Source organism: Haliotis rufescens, unplaced genomic scaffold, assembly GCF_023055435.1.
Source record: "Haliotis rufescens isolate VD_foot unplaced genomic scaffold, xgHalRufe1.0.p SCAF_2, whole genome shotgun sequence".
NCBI lineage: Eukaryota > Metazoa > Mollusca > Gastropoda > Lepetellida > Haliotidae > Haliotis > Haliotis rufescens.
Window position 1 is genome coordinate 37014302 of NW_025963890.1, and position 18190 is coordinate 37032491.

An 18190-nucleotide genomic window follows, 5' to 3' on the forward strand; every position below is an offset into this window, starting at 1 on the left:
TATCTACCAGGACACATACAGGGTTATCTGCCAGGACACATACAGGGTTATCTACCTGGACACACACAGGGTTATCTACCTGGACACACACAGGGTTATCTACCAGGACACACACAGGGTTATCTGCCAGGACACATACAGGGTTATCTACCTGGACACATACAGGTATATCTACCTGGACACATACAGGTATATCTGCCAGGACACACACAGGGTTATCTACCAGGACACACACAGGGTTATCTGCCAGGACACATACAGGGTTATCTACCTGGACACATACAGGTATATCTACCTGGACACATACAGGTATATCTGCCAGGACACACACAGGGTTATCTGCCAGGACACACACAGGGTTATCTGCCAGGACACATACAGGGTTATCTACCTGGACACATACAGGTATATCTGCCAGGACACACACAGGGTTATCTGCCAGGACACACACAGGGTTATCTGCCAGGACACACACAGGGTTATCTGCCAGGACACATACAGGGTTATCTACCTGGACACATACAGGTATATCTGCCAGGACACACACAGGGTTATCTGCCAGGACACACACAGGGTTATCTGCCAGAACGCACAATGTCATATTAAAACATGTCGTAAGATAAATTCGTTGTAGCAAGATCATGAGGGGTACATGTGGTTTTATGCATCCAGCATTATGTTTTATATCATGAGCCGGAGGCGAGTGGTATAAAACCTATTGAGGGATGCATAAATCCCCATGTACCCCTCGTGATCCTGCACATCGGGTTATCAGCCAGGACACACACAGCTGTATCTACTGGGGCTGACTCTACTGGGCCTGCCTCTTCAATATAGAATTTTGAAAGTTTACACGTGCATGTCAATGTATGCTGTGCTAGCAATGACCTGTCTTTCTGATTACAGCCCCTGTAGATGGGCAGCAGCAGCAGCAGCAGCAGCAGAGTGATCCTCGACCTGACACCACCAAGCCCTGTGACACCACCATGGCCTGTGTGGACACTACAGCCACAGTGTATGTCTCGACCACTTCAGCCCTTGTCACTTTGGGACAAGTCAATAATCATTGGGGAGAGTGCAGGGGTGGGGCACTGGTTGGAGAGAATAAGGGTAGAATAAATAAAAAACAGTTTTGGAACAAAGGCATGAAAAAAGTAAACTTAAGATAACAATAGACTATAACCAACATGACTGTTATATGCTACTCCACTCTGTATAACTGATTTTATAATATGTCAAGTGTATATTAAATATTTATATAGGATGACATTATCAAAAGTGGAGTAATATGTTTCTGTATTTGTAACTTGTTTCTTGTGAAACTTTTTACACTCATTTATGATTGTTGTGTAAAAAGTATAGATTATTTAGAAAAAACAACAACTAAATAACTGGTCAGTAATGTTTGTAAGGCCCAAAAAAGTAACAGTCTTGGTTCTCAGGCACTACCTGCATCATCATAAAGTTCATTGCACATTTCGTTTTTGTTTCCATTTTCAAATTTTTTGTGTGCATTATGTTAAATTATTAGGATTTTTATATTTTTTAGAAAATGGAAATAAAGCAATACATGCGGCGGACTTTATGATGATGCTTGTGGTGCCTGAGAACCAAGACTATTATTTATTTTAGCCTAAGTAAAGTATTTGTTCACTAGTAACACTTGATACAATCACAATAAATAGGTGATTAAACCAGGTTGATTGTTGATATTTCAGAGTGAAGGTGGAACCAGGGACGGAAACAGGAAGTGAAGTGGTTGCTGTGAAGGAGCGTGTGGGTCCAGGACGACCAAGGTTGTTGATGGGGATGAAGAAAAAGAAACGCAAATTAATGATGGGAGATGATGGTCGGCCAAAACTAAAAATCAGCATTCCTGGAAATGAAGAAGATGGTTTGAGTAAACTTCCCACCGCGCCAGGTGTGTATTGAGTTAATACTCTCTCTAATGACAGATATACAAGTTGTAGCACGAGGGGTACATGTGCTTTTATGCGTCCTGCGTTTACCCCTCGTGATACTGCTGCAACATATTTATCTTACCGACATGTTTTAATCTGCCTTTGTAAAAGAAATTTAAAAAATTCAAAATTGATAGAAAACAGCTGTTTGATTGAGCTGAGGCGAGCTTGTGCTATGTCACATGACTTCCATTGACTCAGAAAAAGCATGTGGCTATTTGCTTCAAAACTGGGTATAAGGGATGTATTATCCCACTCAGAAATCCACATGCATGTCTTCTTTGTGGCGGGGTATAAGGGATAAAGTGCAATCTGAACGTGGAATGTGCAGAAGAGACATGTGAGTGTGGCTTAGGCAGGTGTCCTGATTAAAGATGGCAGTACAATTATGTGATAAGTTAGTCCTTTGTACCACAGTTTTAATCAGGAGTCCAGATTCAGCAGGTTTTAGTTTCAGATCAAATAACAGTAAATTCAGAACTGTAAATTTAGCCCAGTACTGACAGGTCTGGATTAATCCGAGTCTGGTGTTGATACATCCCAGAATGACATATACCGTATATCGCTGTGTATAAGGCGAGTTTTTCGTACCTAAAATGAGGGGGCTAAGCAGGGGGGTCGTCTTATACACGGAGTCGAAGATCTCACATTTTTTTCCACTGGCGAGGTCAACCAGCGTCCGATAGCCAGCCCAGCATTTGACAAAAAAACTTCGCATTTCGTCCTAAATAACTGTTCAAATAACTATTTCCATACATAAACATGATTTGTATCTCTTTTCCTTGAATAAAGTTGAATAATTTCTGCAAATAAAGTTGAAATGACCCTCTCCTCGATGCAGATTGTCAAACCAGCGGACACGGTAAAACAATCAACTTCCGTGAGTAGAGAGCCGGAAGTACCGGTAATCATTTGCATATTGCACATGTGACCTAACATGTGATAACCGGTGAAGCTGAAATCAATTCCCGCTGTTTTTACAGTTGTATTAACAAGTGTTGGAGACGGTGTGTACAAGTGATTGTGGAATAAACACGCTGAATGTGAAGCAAACATAAGCCTAGTTAGTTACAACATAGTTAATTGGCGATTAAATTACTCACCATTGTCTCTTATATGTTATTACTTCATAAATGAATTTTATTTTACGGGCACCAATTTGGTGTCATACCGTGTAAACACAAAATGGCGACGTGTGCCGGAGTTACACACGCGACCTATCATTGTAGAAAAAAAAACAACGCAAGATAAACATATTTTTATTCCATATATAAGGTTTGTGTGCACACTTGTGATGTGTGCGAAATACGCATCAGTCGGAAAGCGCACATTAAATCTCCAAAGTAACTAACTAATTTGTGATGTCCGTGTGCGAAATACGCTACAGTCGGCAAGAGCACGTTAAATCTTCTACCGGTATTTCAGTCAGACTTGTGATGTGTTTCATTCCAGGTCGCCTTATACACGGAGTATAGGATTTTGGGTTGATTTTTAGGCGTGTACAGGGGGGTCGTCTTATACGTGGGGTCGCCTTATACACAGCGATATACGGTAGTTTGATAAATGGTAGACAGGAACTGGCTCACTCTGGTGAGGTTATGTTGAGTGGGGAATGATGATGTCACTGTTGCAGGTCGCAAGTCACGGACATTTTCCTGGACCCAGTATCTCGAGGAGGAGAACGCAGTGGAGGCACCTTCCAAATTTTTCAAAAATGTGAGTTATTTGTGATGTCATATGTGATTTAATCCATAGTTTCATGTGTGTCTTGTAGTGTGTAGTTTAGTGTGTAATTCCATATGTGTGTGGTAACCCATAGTTTCAGGTGTGTACTGAAGTGTGTAGTCTCATGATTGATCCTACGAAAGTTTTCTAACAATGCGTTGCAGCCATTCCCAGCCAGCCAGAAGCCTGGGTTCAAGGTTGGGATGAAGCTGGAAGGCATCGACCCCCGCCACCAGTCTCTCTACTGCGTGTTGTCAGTAGCAGAGCTGCAGGGACATCGCATACGGCTACACTTTGATGGCTACTCGGAGTGCTACGACTTCTGGGCCATGGCTGACTGCGCCTTCCTCTTCCACGCAGGCTGGTGTGAGAAGAACGGCAAAACTCTCCAGCCCCCCAAAAGTGAGAATTCGCTCTTGAAAATTAGATTGTCACTTTTGGGGGTCTTTACATGTTTATTCACCCTCTCATTCTAATATTATTGTAAAATCTGATGTCACCTGATGTCAATTAGGTCACCTGAAGTGAAAGTCTTGAATGGCATTGTATGTTTGATGGCCAACTGACTGTTACAGATTATGCACCAGAAGGGTTTTCCTGGAACACCTATCTGAAGATGTCGAGGGCACCAGCGGCACCCAAGTCCCTCTTCATCAACCTGCCTACAACAGTGAGTGTACACACAGCACGGCTTACACCATTGCTTTGTCTTAGATAGATGGACAAATACTGCTTATTACTTAAGAACAGTTGGATACCTCTCTCCGCTGTTACTTGTCTATGTCACTGTCTGATAATCCTGTTTGATGCCTCGGTCTGATGCATCGGTGGCAAATGAGGTGCCTCTCGATACCTTTGTCTGATACGTTTGATATTACTGTTTGGTACCAGTTTGATAAACATCTGATGCATATTTGATGCCCCTTTCATGCTCCTGTTTAGTAACTCTTTAGTGTCTGTGTCTGATAATATCTATGTTTGAAACCTCTCTCTGATAACTGGTGCCTTTTGTTTGTTCCCTTGACTGGTGCCTGCTGTTTGTTTGTTCCTATGTTTGATGCCCTTTTTGTTCTTATGTTAGATGCCCCTGCCTGTACCTCTGCCTGGTGCCTCTTGTTTGTTTGTTCCTCTTTTCAATGCCTGTTTGTTCCTCTGTTTAATGCCTGTTAGGACCTCTGTTTGTACCTCTTGTTTGTTTGTTCCCCTTTTCAATGCCCGTTCCTCTGTTTGATGCCTGTTAGGACCTCTGTTTGTACCTCTTGTTTGTTTGTTCCCCTTTTCAATGCCCGTTCCTCTGTTTGATGCCTGTTAGGACCTCTGTTTGTACCTCTTGTTTGTTCCTCTTTTTGATGCCTGTTTGTTCCTCTGTTCCTCCATCTGATCCTCTGTTTAATGCTCCTGTTGCTCCTCTGTATGATACTCTGGTATGTTCCCCTCTACCTCTGTCTGATGCCTCTGTCCTTGGCTCCAGATGGTGACCCCTACAGCATTCCGAGTGGGCATGAAACTGGAGGCAGTGGACAAGAAAAACGTCAACCTAATCTGTGTTGCCACGGTGACGGACACGTTAGGGGAGAAAGTGCTGATCCACTTCGACGGCTGGGAGGATAGCTATGATTACTGGTGTGACATCACATCCCCCTTCATACACCCTGTCGGCTGGTGTCAAGAGAACGCTCGGGCTCTCTCTCCTCCATTTGGTAAGTGGCATTGCAGCTCAAGATGACAAACAGTCAACATGAGTAGAATTCCGGTGCTAGATAAGGTTCTCAGTAATCAGTGCTTGTTGTAATTGGTGACTAGGTGGATCCTGTGATGACTTGTCATCCTACCCTGACTGATTGAGTTGTTGCTCATAGTATCAGTGTCTGGTTTAATGAACACGGTCATGGCTAAAAGATTTCAACTTCATTATCCTTTTATCCGACTTAAGGTACAGGCGTTAGACATTTATCAAAGAAGTGGACAAACAGTGGAAGTCACTGTTTCTTCTGGTCCCGACTGGATTATGTACATATTATGATATAGCAGGAATTTGCTAACTGCGTAGTTAAAGAAACAAACAAACAAAGCATAAGGCAGGTTACAGCTCCAGGGAGAGGGTTCATGGGTCACACTTGAAGAGATTGTTTTAACTTATCCTGCATTACACCATAATGCATTTACTGCTGGGTGTTTTAGACCACTTCCGGGTCATGTGGCATCTGTGTTAGGGTATTGCTACACCGCTGGTTGGAACAACTTCTTCTACAGCTTGACCTCTCACAGCTTCGTCTTTCTGTCACATAACAGCAGTAAATGCATTAAATAATAATGCAGGTATGCAAATGTAAAATATATTTAGATTTTTCTAATTCTGTGTCATAGCATTGCATTGGTTTTCATTAAGTTTTAGTCATTGCTATGATTTGGAGACCCCTACAATTAGATATCCATTATGCAGAAGACATGTTGGTGTCCTCTCAGACTGGCTGCAAGATTGCTGATTGTTGTGACGCATTATTTACTCACTCACTCTGACTTGAGCTTTTTTGGTGGCAGACACGAAGGATATAGAGAAGTTCACCTGGGAGGACTACCTGCAACAGACCAAGTCTTCTGCCGTCCCGGCAAGAGCTTTCAAACCAGTAAGCTACATCAGGGTTCGAAATTCCTTAGTAGAGTTCCAAAGGCTCAATTAAAATTGTAAAGGCACAGTTATAATTAGGTTCTAGCGCCTTATGGTCACACTTTCTGATGTGTACTATAGGAAGCCAGTGATAAATGTTGTCTAGCAAAGTATATCTAGATGCATTTGTTGATTAGTATCATTTAAGTGGCAAAATGTGCAGGTAGGACATTTCCTTGGTCATATTTTGTACAGGCAAGTTAATTAAAGAGAAGGAAATATCTCATGCAAACATTCTCTAGTGGATGTCAGCTCATAGCAACTGACACCAGTTGAAGATCTGGGTTAGAATTGTCATCAGCCCACTAACGGGGCCACATGGTCAGGCTCACTGGCTTGGCTGATGCATGTAACTTGCTTGTGATGTCAATCACTGGATTGTCTGTGCAGACTTAATTATATACATACCGCCATCATATAGCTGGAATATTGCCAAGTGTGGCGTTAAACAACAAACAAATGAGTGAAGTATAATCATGTTTACAACACGTTTACAACACCAAATACAAAGACATTATCACCCTACAGAATGAGATGATATGAGTCAGGATAAGTATTAATGATATTTTTACCCTAAAAAATACATATTTGTAGCATTACATGACTTGATTCATTTAGTTTTGTTTGTGAAATTTTGAATAAAGTCCTAATCAATGATTTAAGTTCTGAATTACACAAGAAAATTAATGCTAGTTTTCATATCAGTGGATAAATAGTACCCTGACTGTTGTGATACATTGTGAGCTGTTTACAACCTGCATGCTCCACTGCGTCCTGTGGGTGAGTGTGAGACAGGGCTGGTGTAACATGGGATATCCTTGCAGCGCCCCCAGGTGGGGTTTGACCCCGGCATGAAGGTCGAAGTAGTGGACCGTCGCAATCCAAGACTGATGCGTGTGGCTACTATAGCTGAGGCAGAAAACTACCAGGTGAGGATCCATTTCGATGGCTGGTCCGACGTCTACGACTACTACCTGGAAGATGATAGCTTGGAGATCCGCCCGGTCGGTTGGTGCCGCAAGACAGGACATGTCCTCGAACACCCTCTCAGTGAGTCACATAGTTAGTCTTGGTCACTCACTCACGTCATTAATCAGGACCACTCAGTCACATAGACAGGACCACTCAGTCACATAGACAGGACCACTCAGTGAGTCACATAGTTAGGACCACTCAGTGAGTCACATAGTCAGGACCATTCAGACACATAGACAGGACCACTCAGTCACATAGTCAGGACCACTCAGTCACATAGACAGGACCACTCAGTCACATAGTCAGGACCACTCAGTCACATAGACAGGACCACTCAGTCGCATAGACAGGACCACTCAGTCACATAGACAGGACCACCCAGTCACATAGTTAGGACCACTCGGTGAGTCACATAGTCAGGACCATTCAGTCACATAGACAGGACCACTCAGTCACATAGTCAGGACCACTCAGTCACATAGACAGGACCACTCAGTCACATAGTCATGACCACTCAGTCACATAGACAGGACCACTCATTCACATAGACAGGACCACTCAGTCACATAGACAGGACCACTCAGTCACATAGACAGGACCACTCAGTCACATAGACAGGACCACTCAGTCACATAGTTAGGACCACTCGGTGAGTCACATAGTCAGGACCACTCAGTCACATAGACAGGACCACTCAGTCACATAGACAGGACCACTCAGTCACATAGACAGGACCACTCAGTCACATAGACAGGACCACTCAGTCACATAGTCAGGACCACTCGGTGAGTCACATAGTCAGGACCACTCAGTCACATAGACAGGACCACTCAGTCACATAGACAGGACCACTCGGTGAGTCACATAGTCAGGACCACTCAGTCACGTAGTTTAATCAGGGCCACTCAGTCTGTTAAGCACATATCACTTGCATACTTCAAATGGACCAAACTTTCCAAAGTTGAGGAAAGTTTTCTTAGCCATCTGGACAAATGTTTAGACAGTTATTTTCACATCACCTTTTATTCCATCAAGGTCCATCGGAGCTAGCGTCCTCCCCCAGTCAAGGTGGGTGTCCCACCCCCGGGTGCAGGGGTGTCGGCCACATAAAGGGGGCCAAGTATGTCGGCCATCACAGGTGAGGCTAAATGTTTTTAGTCGTTATCTCAATCAGTTGGTGCTAAAGTAGCTCTTCTTAAGGTATTTAAACATGCACTGATAAATATGTATTTCCAGTCCTGGAATAACGTCTTGAACAATAGTTCCAGGTACAGACTGTATAGAGAGTTCAAAACGTTATTAGAGCATGAAATATATCTATCTGTAATCTCAGACAAGAAACGCCGTAGCCTGATTATTAGACTTAGAGCAAGACTGTTAAAACTGAATGTAAATTAAGGTAGGTGGTTGGGAATAGAGTTACCACTACACATGTGTCCTGTTGTAAACTTGGTACAGAAAATGAACATCATTTTGTTTTAATCTGTAACTCAGAGAATATTACCGAAAATGTATTGTTAATATCCAACTCTGAATAAGTTTCAAATGCTGCAATGTGGAAATTGCTAAAGAAGCCATGTAAATTTGTGTCGCAAACCTATGCCAAGAGACAGATAGTTATAAAGACAGGTTAACCTAGATGTGTTGAAGTATGCTTTCACATATTCATGTAAATATCATCATGGGCCAGTGGCCTTCATGAGAAGTAAAGACTTAACTTGACCTATGTTGAGGGTATGGTAAATGTATTTTCTCCACTTGAAATTAAACAAGTACAGAGGCTTATACCTTGTTGATGTTTTGTTCAGTCTGATGGATGTATTTTTCTGTGTTGTATGTTGTAAGGCAGGTGATGCTTACTGGGTCAGAAATCTTAAGGACGTTTTGTACATATTTGAGTACAGTGTCGTACCTGTGTCAGATGTAAGTCAAGTGGGACGTGTTTTGACACTAGTGATGACAGTGTATTGGTCATAACCTTTGTGTCGAAAGATTAAGATTACTGTAGTCAAAGATCTCAAGGACCTCCTGACTCCTCATATATTTTATCACTGAACATGCTCCGTGTATCTAAACAAAACCTCCTTTGTTCCAGTGCATTCGGCTGCCCGTATTCTACGATGAACATGAACAAGGAGACAACACTGCAAGACCGCCTCGGCTCCACCCGGTCCGAGGATTCTCTCCCCACCCCGTTGTCAGCTCGCAGCAAGCTGGACTACCCCTCATCACCGGAGGCCAAGTTAGTTGCACCACCCTCCCTTCCTCACCCCTCCACTTCTGCCACCCTCCCCTCCTCTTCTGCCACCCTCCCCTCCTCACCCTCCTCTTCTGCCACCCTCCCCTCCTCTTCTGCCACCCTCCCCTCCTCTTCTGCCACTCACCCCTCCTCTTCTGCCACCCTCCCCTCCTCTTCTGCCACCCTCCCCTCCTCACCCTCCTCTTCTGCCACCCTCCCTCCTCACCCTCCTCACCCTCCTCTTCTGCCACCCTCCCTCCTCACCCTCCTCTTCTGCCACCCTCCCCTCCTCACCCTCCTCTTCTGCCACCCTCCCCTTCTGCCACCCTCCCCTCCTCACCCTCCTCATCTGCCACCCTCCCCTCCTCACCTTCCTCTTCTGCCACCCTCACCTCCTCACCCTCCTCTTCTGCCACCCTCACCTCCACATCTCCTCTGCGCCTTGCCTCGCCTCGTCTCACCTCACCTCACCAGACACACACCACACATACGTGTCACTATGTATGTGCAATTATCTTAAATGCGATGTTAAACCCCATTTCACCTCGATCAAGGTATTACATTATGATAGGATAAGAAAAGGAGAAGAAAGTTGGTGGCTTTGATGGTGTTTGTTGTGTGCAGGCAAAGATAGGCACAGGTGGCCTGATATACATCTCGTCCCTTCATGTTTCAGGAGATGTCCCACCCCAGGCTGTGATGGGTCGGGTCACATCACGGGCAAGTTTACCGCTCATCATAAGTTGTCTGGCTGTCCTCTGGCAGAGAAAAACCTTCTCAAGTTCAAACAGAAAGAAGACAGTCCTCCAAAGCCATATTTTGGTGCCAAACGAGGCCGAAAAAGGTATACAAGGAACAGACAGAGATTCACACTCGCCAGAGCTAGTTCTTCTATTGATAAGAGTCATCACAGTCAATTTGGCTGCAAATGAGAACGATGAACTCAAAATCAGGAATAGTTTATTAAATGTCAATACGGTAAAGCTGTTTGTTATTTTTATATGTTTATTGTTAGGTACAAAGTATTCATTGCAAAATGGACTGTAGTTGTCTGTAGAATCGCAAGTATGTTAGGGCATGTTCGTTTATTCGGGATGGAAGTAGATCTTCTGATTGTTAATTGTGTCCTAAGAGACACCCAGATTAATCCTTGGTCTGCCAGCATGTTACTGCATAACAGGTTTCATCAAAGTGATAAACTACGGCAACCTACATGGGTGTGTGACCAGATCACTGTGGGTCTACGTCAGTGTGAGACCAGATCACTGTGGGTCTACATCAGTGTGAGACCACATCACTGTGGGTCTACGTCAGTGTGAGACCACATCAATGTGGGTCTATGTCAGTGTGAGACCACATCACTGTGAGTCTACGTCAGTGTGAGACCACATCAATGTGGGTCTACGTCAGTGTGAGACCACATCACTGCGAGTCTACATCAGTGTGAGACCACATCACTGCGAGTCTACGTCAGTGTGAGACCACATCACTGCGAGTCTACGTCAGTGTGAGACCACATCAATGTGAGTCTACATCAGTGTGAGACCACATCAATGTGGGTCTATGTCTGTGTGAGACCACATCAATGTGGGTCTACGTCAGTGTGAGACCACATCAGTGTCAGTGTGAGACCACATCAATGTGGGTCTATGTCTGTGTGAGACCACATCAATGTGGGTCTATGTCTGTGTGAGACCACATCAATGTGGGTCTACGTCAGTGTGAGACCACATCAATGTGGGTCTACGTCAGTGTGAGACCACATCACTGTGGGTCTACGTCAGTGTGAGACCACATCACTGTGGGTCTATGTCAGTGTTGGTCTACCTCTTCATTGAGCTGACAAGACCTAAACTTAAATACTGGGGCGACATTAAACCCAACTCACTCACAGTGTGTAATTCTTGCCTCATCTGTTATCATGTGGTATCATGTAAAGGATAGTATGAAGGTCAAGTTTCATGGTGTATGTTGTGTTTCAGACACAAGTTCCTGAGGTTTGGTGAGCGTGTAGAACGACCGTTCCGTGTCAAGGAAGAGATCAGTAAGTGTGGTCAAGGCCTTCTGTTTGGGAACAGTTCAGTTAATTCAAGTATGACAGCTTACAGGTAGATGTTTGTTAAGGCTTAACTGAGGAAAACAGGTTATTTACAATGTTTATAAAGACATACCTTAGTGGGGGTACAGATTACCCTATCTCAGTGGGGTACACGTTTTTATTTTTAAAATATAAAACCCCATCAGAGGTGACGTGGCCCTCTGTCATTGAGCATAGTTGAACCAGAAAATAAAGATCAACAGATGTCATTATACAGTAAATTAGAGTAATAACAAACTTAATGGGACCACTAATTTTAGTTCATTATAACCATAGTTTGTTATTAGCATATATACAGCAAATGGACGGGACCAAACGAAAGATTTGTTAGATCCGTCAAATCGTTGTTCGTTATAAACATAGTCTACTGTACCAATAACACAAGCCTCAAAAAACAAAAGAAGACATCACAGGAGTATGTGTGAGTAACAGGGGAGGGTTATGTGTGTGTTGGTGATGTACGTGGCTGTGACACTGAGGCTGTGTGTGGGGGGGGGGGGGGGTGTAAGTCCAGGGCTGTGACAGACATGTTCTCTCCCACAGGGGAAGACACTGAGGCTGTTCACCAGGAGATCCACCAGTCGGTCTTCATGTCGGCCATGGCTCCCAACCCTGCCCGTGACCTCCCTCTGTGCTGGGAGCAGCACTCTAAGCTGTTGCCTGGTGTGGACAAGATCAGGGCGGGCACCGTGTCCAAGTGGACCATCACGGAGGTGGCTGACTTTGTGCAGACTCTACCAGGATGTGAGGAACAGGGCAAGGTCTTTCAGGAGGAGGTAACTCTAGCTTGACAGCATAGAAATAGGATAAATAGGATGCAGGTGGAATGTGTCAAACTGACAGTTTCATTGTCCCACTAGACAGCTGTATCCCAGAAGGCTGCTGTTTTGTCTCTGTAGCTGGATGTCTTGTCTTGATAGGCGGCTGTTTCCTCTCAGTTGACATATAACTGATCCATCTTGGTTCATGCCTGGTTTGTCACAGTAGATAACTGTTTTGATCAGCTGTTTTGTTTTCATTGGCAACTGTTTGGTCTCCATAGGCAGCTGTTTTGTTAAATTATGCTGAGATTAATTTTCCACCTAAATAGTCAGTACTATATTATCAGTAGAACCAATACAATATTATTATCAAAGTTCCTGTTATCCCTTTTTTCCACTTCATTATTAGTGAGTGAGTGAGTATGATTTTAGGCCACTTTTAGCAATATTCCAGCAATATCACGGCGGGGGACACCAGAAATGGGCTTCACACATTGTACCCATGTCAGGAATCGAACCTGGGTCATTGGCGTGACGAGCGAACGCTTTAACTACCAGGCTACCTGTCCAACCTCCTTATTAGTAGAATGGTGTTAAGTCAATATGTTATCACTACCATATCAAAGTTGTATCATCGAAACAATATTGTGTGTTGAATAGTATCACTTGACTTTCTCTGTTCCAGCAAATTGATGGAGAAGCATTCCTTCTCTTGAATCAAACTGATATTGTGAAGATCATGAACATAAAGCTTGGTCCTGCTCTCAAGATCTTCAACAGCATACTCATGTTCAAAAGTGCCAATGAAGCGTGATGCAGACGGGCATAGGACAAGCATCATGCTGGGTTACCCAACACATAGTGTAGCATAATAAGCAGGATGGATGTTGTCGTAGTCCCGTAGAGGTCAAGGTCAGCTGCTGGCTGTAGATGTAGTTCACTGTGTAAAACACAGAATAGGGCGTGTGACACACATAATGTGCGACATACGTAATGTGCGACATACATAATGTGAGACATACGTAATGTGCGACGCACGTAATGTGCGACACACGTAATGTGAGACATACGTAATGTGCGACACACGTAATGTGAGACATACGTAATGTGCGACACACATAATGTGAGACATACGTAATGTGAGACATACGTAATGTGAGACACACGTAATGTGCGACACACGTAATGTGAGACATACGTAATGTGCGACACACGTAATGTGCGACACACGAAATGTGAGACATACGTAATGTGCGACGCACGAGTGAGCACCATGTTGTAATGTGTGAAGAGTGTTGTAATGTACAAGACATGGTCGGGTGAATACAGGAAATGCCTTTGTGTTTGAGATACGTGGAATTGAGTTTTATCAGTGACACGTGCCATGGTCTGGCATCAGCCACAGAAGACTCGGGATGGCATAAGTGTAATGTGACAGTCGGCAGCTGTGAAGATCTGTATGTGTGTTAACTGACATCTCTCTGTATGACGGAGTGTGAGTGACTGAAACTGCTTTGTGTCAGTGATAATCTGAGGTCATGATGGGGTCTTTGCAACATTGTGTAAACTGGCAGCATGACTTCAAGTGATAACTCCATGCATAATGAGTGAAGGTGATGACTTGGTGCTGTCTGAGACATAATACAGGAACCATACTCACGCTGTGTTGGAGAGTACAAGTGATAGAACCAGTTCTTGTGTGATGTCTACTGGTGATACAGGTGATAGTTTATGCATTCTTGTTCTCATAGAGTCTGGAGATACTGTTACAGCTTGTTGTTTGGTTGCACTGCATGTGTAAGTAAAATGTGAATGCATGTTGATGGAGGTTACAGCAAAATGTGCACCTTATTTCCTTATTTCTTTGCACTTCTCACTGACCTCTGGTCGTAGTGCAGACCTTAACTAGGACGAGTATAAAATGCTCAGAAAATGTAATTCTAGCCTTTGTGGATGACATTGCAACAGTTGGCTGACCCCTAGAGGTGACCTTGCTACAGTGGGCTGACCCTTGAGGTGACATTGCTACAGTTGGCTGACCCCTAGAGGTGGGTTGACCCCTGGAGGTGACATTACTACAGTTGGCTGACCCCTGGAGGTGACCTTGCTACAGTGGGCTGACCCTTGAGGTGACATTGCTACAGTGGGCTGACCCCTAGTGGTGACACTAGCAGTGATCGTACTACCTAGCTAATCTCTAGAATGGTACAGAATGTACACTTCACAAGGTAACCAGTGTACCTTTGACTGATCTGTAGTGGTCATAGGCTTACCACCAGAGGGGTGACCTTCTTGTCTGAGATACACCTCTAGAGGTGCCCTTGGTGCCTGAGTGCTAGTAGGGGTGACTTTGGTACCTGAGCTTGCTTGATAAGATGACCTTGGTACCTGAGTGCTTGTCGAGGTGACCTCAGTACCTGAGAGCTTGTAGAAGTGACCTCGGTACCTGAGTGCTTGTAGAGGTGCCCTCGGTACCTGAGTGCTTGTAGAGGTGCCCTCGGTACCTGAGTGCTTGTAGAGGTGATATCGGTACCTAAGAGCTTGTAGGGGTGACCTCGGTACTTGAGTGCTCGTAGAGGTGACCTAGGTACCTGAGTGCTTGTAGAGGTGACCTCGGTACCTGAGTGCTTGTAGAGGTGCCCTCGGTACCTGAGTGCTTGTAGAGGTGATCTCGGTACCTAAGAGCTTGTAGAGGTGACCTCGGTACCTGAGTGCTTGTAGAGGTGACCTTGGTACCTGAGTGCTTGTCAAGGTGACCTTGGTACCTGAGCTTGTAGAGGTGACCTTGGTACCTGAGTGCTTGTAGAGGTGACCTTGGTACCTGAGTGCTTGTAGAGGTGACCTCGGTACCTTAGCGCATTTAGAGGTGACTTTGGTACCTCAGCTTGCTTGTCGAGGTGACCTTGGTACCTGATTGCCTGTAGAGGTGACCTCGGTACCTCAGCTTGCATGTAGAGATGACCTCGGTACCTGAGCTTGTAGAGATGACCTTGGTACCTGATTGCCTGTAGAGGTGACCTCGGTACCTGAGCTTGCATGTAGAGATGACCTTGGTACCTGAGTGCTTGTAGAGGTGACCTTGGTACCTGAGCTTGCTTGTCGAGGTGACCTTGGTACCTGAGTGCTTGTCGAGGTGACCTTGGTACCTGAGCGCTTGTAGAGATGACCTTGGTACCTGATTGCCTGTAGAGGTGACCTCGGTACCTGAGCTTGCATGTAGAGATGACCTTGGTACCCGAGCTTGTAGAGGTGACCTTGGTTCCCGAGCTTGTAGAGGTGACCTTGGTACCCGAGCTTGTAGAGGTGACCTTGGTACCCGAGCTTGTAGAGGTGACCTTGGTACCTGAGTGCTTGTAGAGGTGATCTTGGTACCTGAGTGCTTGTAGAGGTGACATAGGTACCTGAGCTTAGTTGCAGAGGTGACTTTGGTACATGGTATAACCCCTAGAAGCAACCTTTGAACAAGAGGCTTTATATGTTGAGTAATTCCTAGTGCCTTCATAAGAGGCAATCTGTGACCTGGCAGGATCATTATGGTGGACAGCTCCGGTGGCTGTGTAGAGGGTGGTCTGTTGATTGTTTCTATAGCCCAGTGGGACTTTGTACTACTATTGTTTCTATTATTATTGTTATTGCCTTACTGGTATCTGCTGACAGCTAACAGTGCTCAAATCTGGGGATATGTTATTGAGGGTACACTAGATGCTAGTGATATGGGAGAGACTAGATGCCAGTGAGATTGGTAAATGCTAGCATTATGGGTGGGGAACACACACTAGTGATATGCAAGGAGTACACACACTAGTGATTAGGGTGGGATACGCATGTGTAATGATGGTAGGATTCAAAAGATGTTTAATGATATTAGTGCAGTACACAGGCGTGATATGTTTAAGGGGGACACACATTTGTGATATCGGTGGGGTACAAACGTGTAGTGTCTGTGGGATCCAAAAGATGCTATTGATATTAGTGGGGTACACAAACTCCTGATATTGTTTGAGGGATACATACACTAGTGATATGGGAGGGGTAAACTAGATGCTAGTGATATGGGTGGGTTTCACAAGATGCCGTTTATGTGGGAGGGGTACACACTTGTGATGTGGGTGGGTACATCGATGGGAGTTGATGCATTGGGTGTTGCACACCAGAAGGACATGGGTATCTATGGAGAGGGATGGGTCTTGTGGGTGATGCTTTGTTAGGTCTTACTGAAGATGTTTCTTGAGGGTGAAAAAACTTGTATTCAACACATTCATCTTTGTCTCAAATAAAAGATTTTTATTCACCATTCAGAGTTGTGTGTCGTTTAGTGAAAAGCGTTCTCTAAAATTCTTTGGAATAGATGTTCATAAAAACTGGATAAAAAATGTCCTTAAGCTTGGACTCCCCAACATGTTTGAGATTCCAGTTTTATATTGGTCCCTAACGCCCTATGTTTGTCATAGTGTGACTTGGTTGATGCATGTCATGGTATCCCAATTGCGTAGATCGATGCTCATGATGTCAATCACTGGATTGTCTGGTCCAGACTCGGATTATTTACAGACCGCCGTCATATAGCTGGAATATTGCTGAGTGCGGCGTTAAACAACAAACAAACAACATTGTGTCAACTTAATGGATCGGTCTGTGAAGCCTGGTAACATGTTGGATTGCCTGTCATCATACCATACTGGCAGGGACATTGCTGATAACATAGTCATTGTTTTGTCATGACTTGATTGTTTTCGGGCTACAGTCATATAGACAAGTACTGCTGACTGAGTTAAACAACAAACTTGGGACTCTTAAAACCTAGATTCCAAATTGCATGCTTGTACCTATCTGTGGAGTGTGTCCTTCCTACATTTTATATATTATCACACATCAAGTCCCACTCACAGTAAACCATGCACTAGAGGGACTGTAGCTCAAGCCCTAGATGACTGACATAACACAGGCCCTAGAAGATGGAGTATAACAGGGCCTAAAAAACAGACATACCACATGCCATAGATCATGGACTGTAACACATGCCCTTAAAGATGGACTACAACTATAACACATGCCCCAGGTGATGGACTGTAACACATGCCCTAGATGATGGACTGTAACACATGCCCTAGATGATGGACTGTAACACATGCCCTAGATGATGGACTGTAACACATGCCCTAGATGATGGACTGTAACACATGCCCTAGATGATGGACTGTAACACATGCTCTAGATGATGGATTGTAACGCAGGCCCTAGATGATGGACTGTAACGCATGCCCTAGATGATGGACTGTAACGCAGGCCCTAGATGATGGACTGTAACGCATGCCCTAGATGATGGACTGTAACACATGCTCTAGATGATGGACTGTAACACATGCCCTAGATGATGGACTGTAACACATCCCCTAGATGATGGACTGTAACACATGCCCTAGATGATGGACTGTAACACATGCTCTAGATGATGGACTGTAACACAAGCTCTAGATGTTGGACTGTAACACATGCTCTAGATGTTGGACTGTAACACATGCTCTAGATGATGGACTGTAACACATGCTTTATAGATGATGGACTGTAATACAGGCCCTAGATGTTGAACAGTTACACATGCCCTAGATGATGAACTTTTACACAAGCTCTAGATGATGGACTGTAACATTTGCTCTAGATGAATGACTGTTACACAAGCCCTAGATGATGGACTATAACACGCCCTAGATGATGGACTGTAACACAAGCTCTATAGATGATGGACTGTAATACAGGCCCTAG

General features: G+C 44.4%; 1 protein-coding gene across 5 annotated transcripts in view; it reads left to right on the forward strand.

Annotated features, from left to right (window-relative positions):
• The window catches only part of LOC124111787 (lethal(3)malignant brain tumor-like protein 3), a 39989-nt gene extending 23268 nt beyond the window's left edge, over positions 1–16721 (forward strand). For 3 of the 5 annotated variants that reach the window (XM_046471593.2, XM_048399895.1, XM_046471594.2), the window contains 14 exons: positions 907–1015; positions 1719–1921; positions 3595–3677; positions 3851–4088; positions 4262–4356; positions 5158–5386; positions 6228–6313; positions 7179–7404; positions 8365–8467; positions 9425–9571; positions 10245–10412; positions 11551–11612; positions 12210–12442; positions 13113–16721. In XM_046471593.2, coding sequence (XP_046327549.2) covers positions 907–1015; positions 1719–1921; positions 3595–3677; positions 3851–4088; positions 4262–4356; positions 5158–5386; positions 6228–6313; positions 7179–7404; positions 8365–8467; positions 9425–9571; positions 10245–10412; positions 11551–11612; positions 12210–12442; positions 13113–13241 — 2111 coding nt within the window. In that variant the 3' untranslated portion in view covers positions 13242–16721. The remainder of the gene's footprint in view (positions 1–906; positions 1016–1718; positions 1922–3594; positions 3678–3850; positions 4089–4261; positions 4357–5157; positions 5387–6227; positions 6314–7178; positions 7405–8364; positions 8468–9424; positions 9572–10244; positions 10413–11550; positions 11613–12209; positions 12443–13112) is intronic. The other 2 variants (XR_007222251.1, XR_007222250.1) reach the window with 2 other exon arrangements.
• The last annotated feature ends 1469 nt before the right edge of the window (positions 16722–18190 follow it).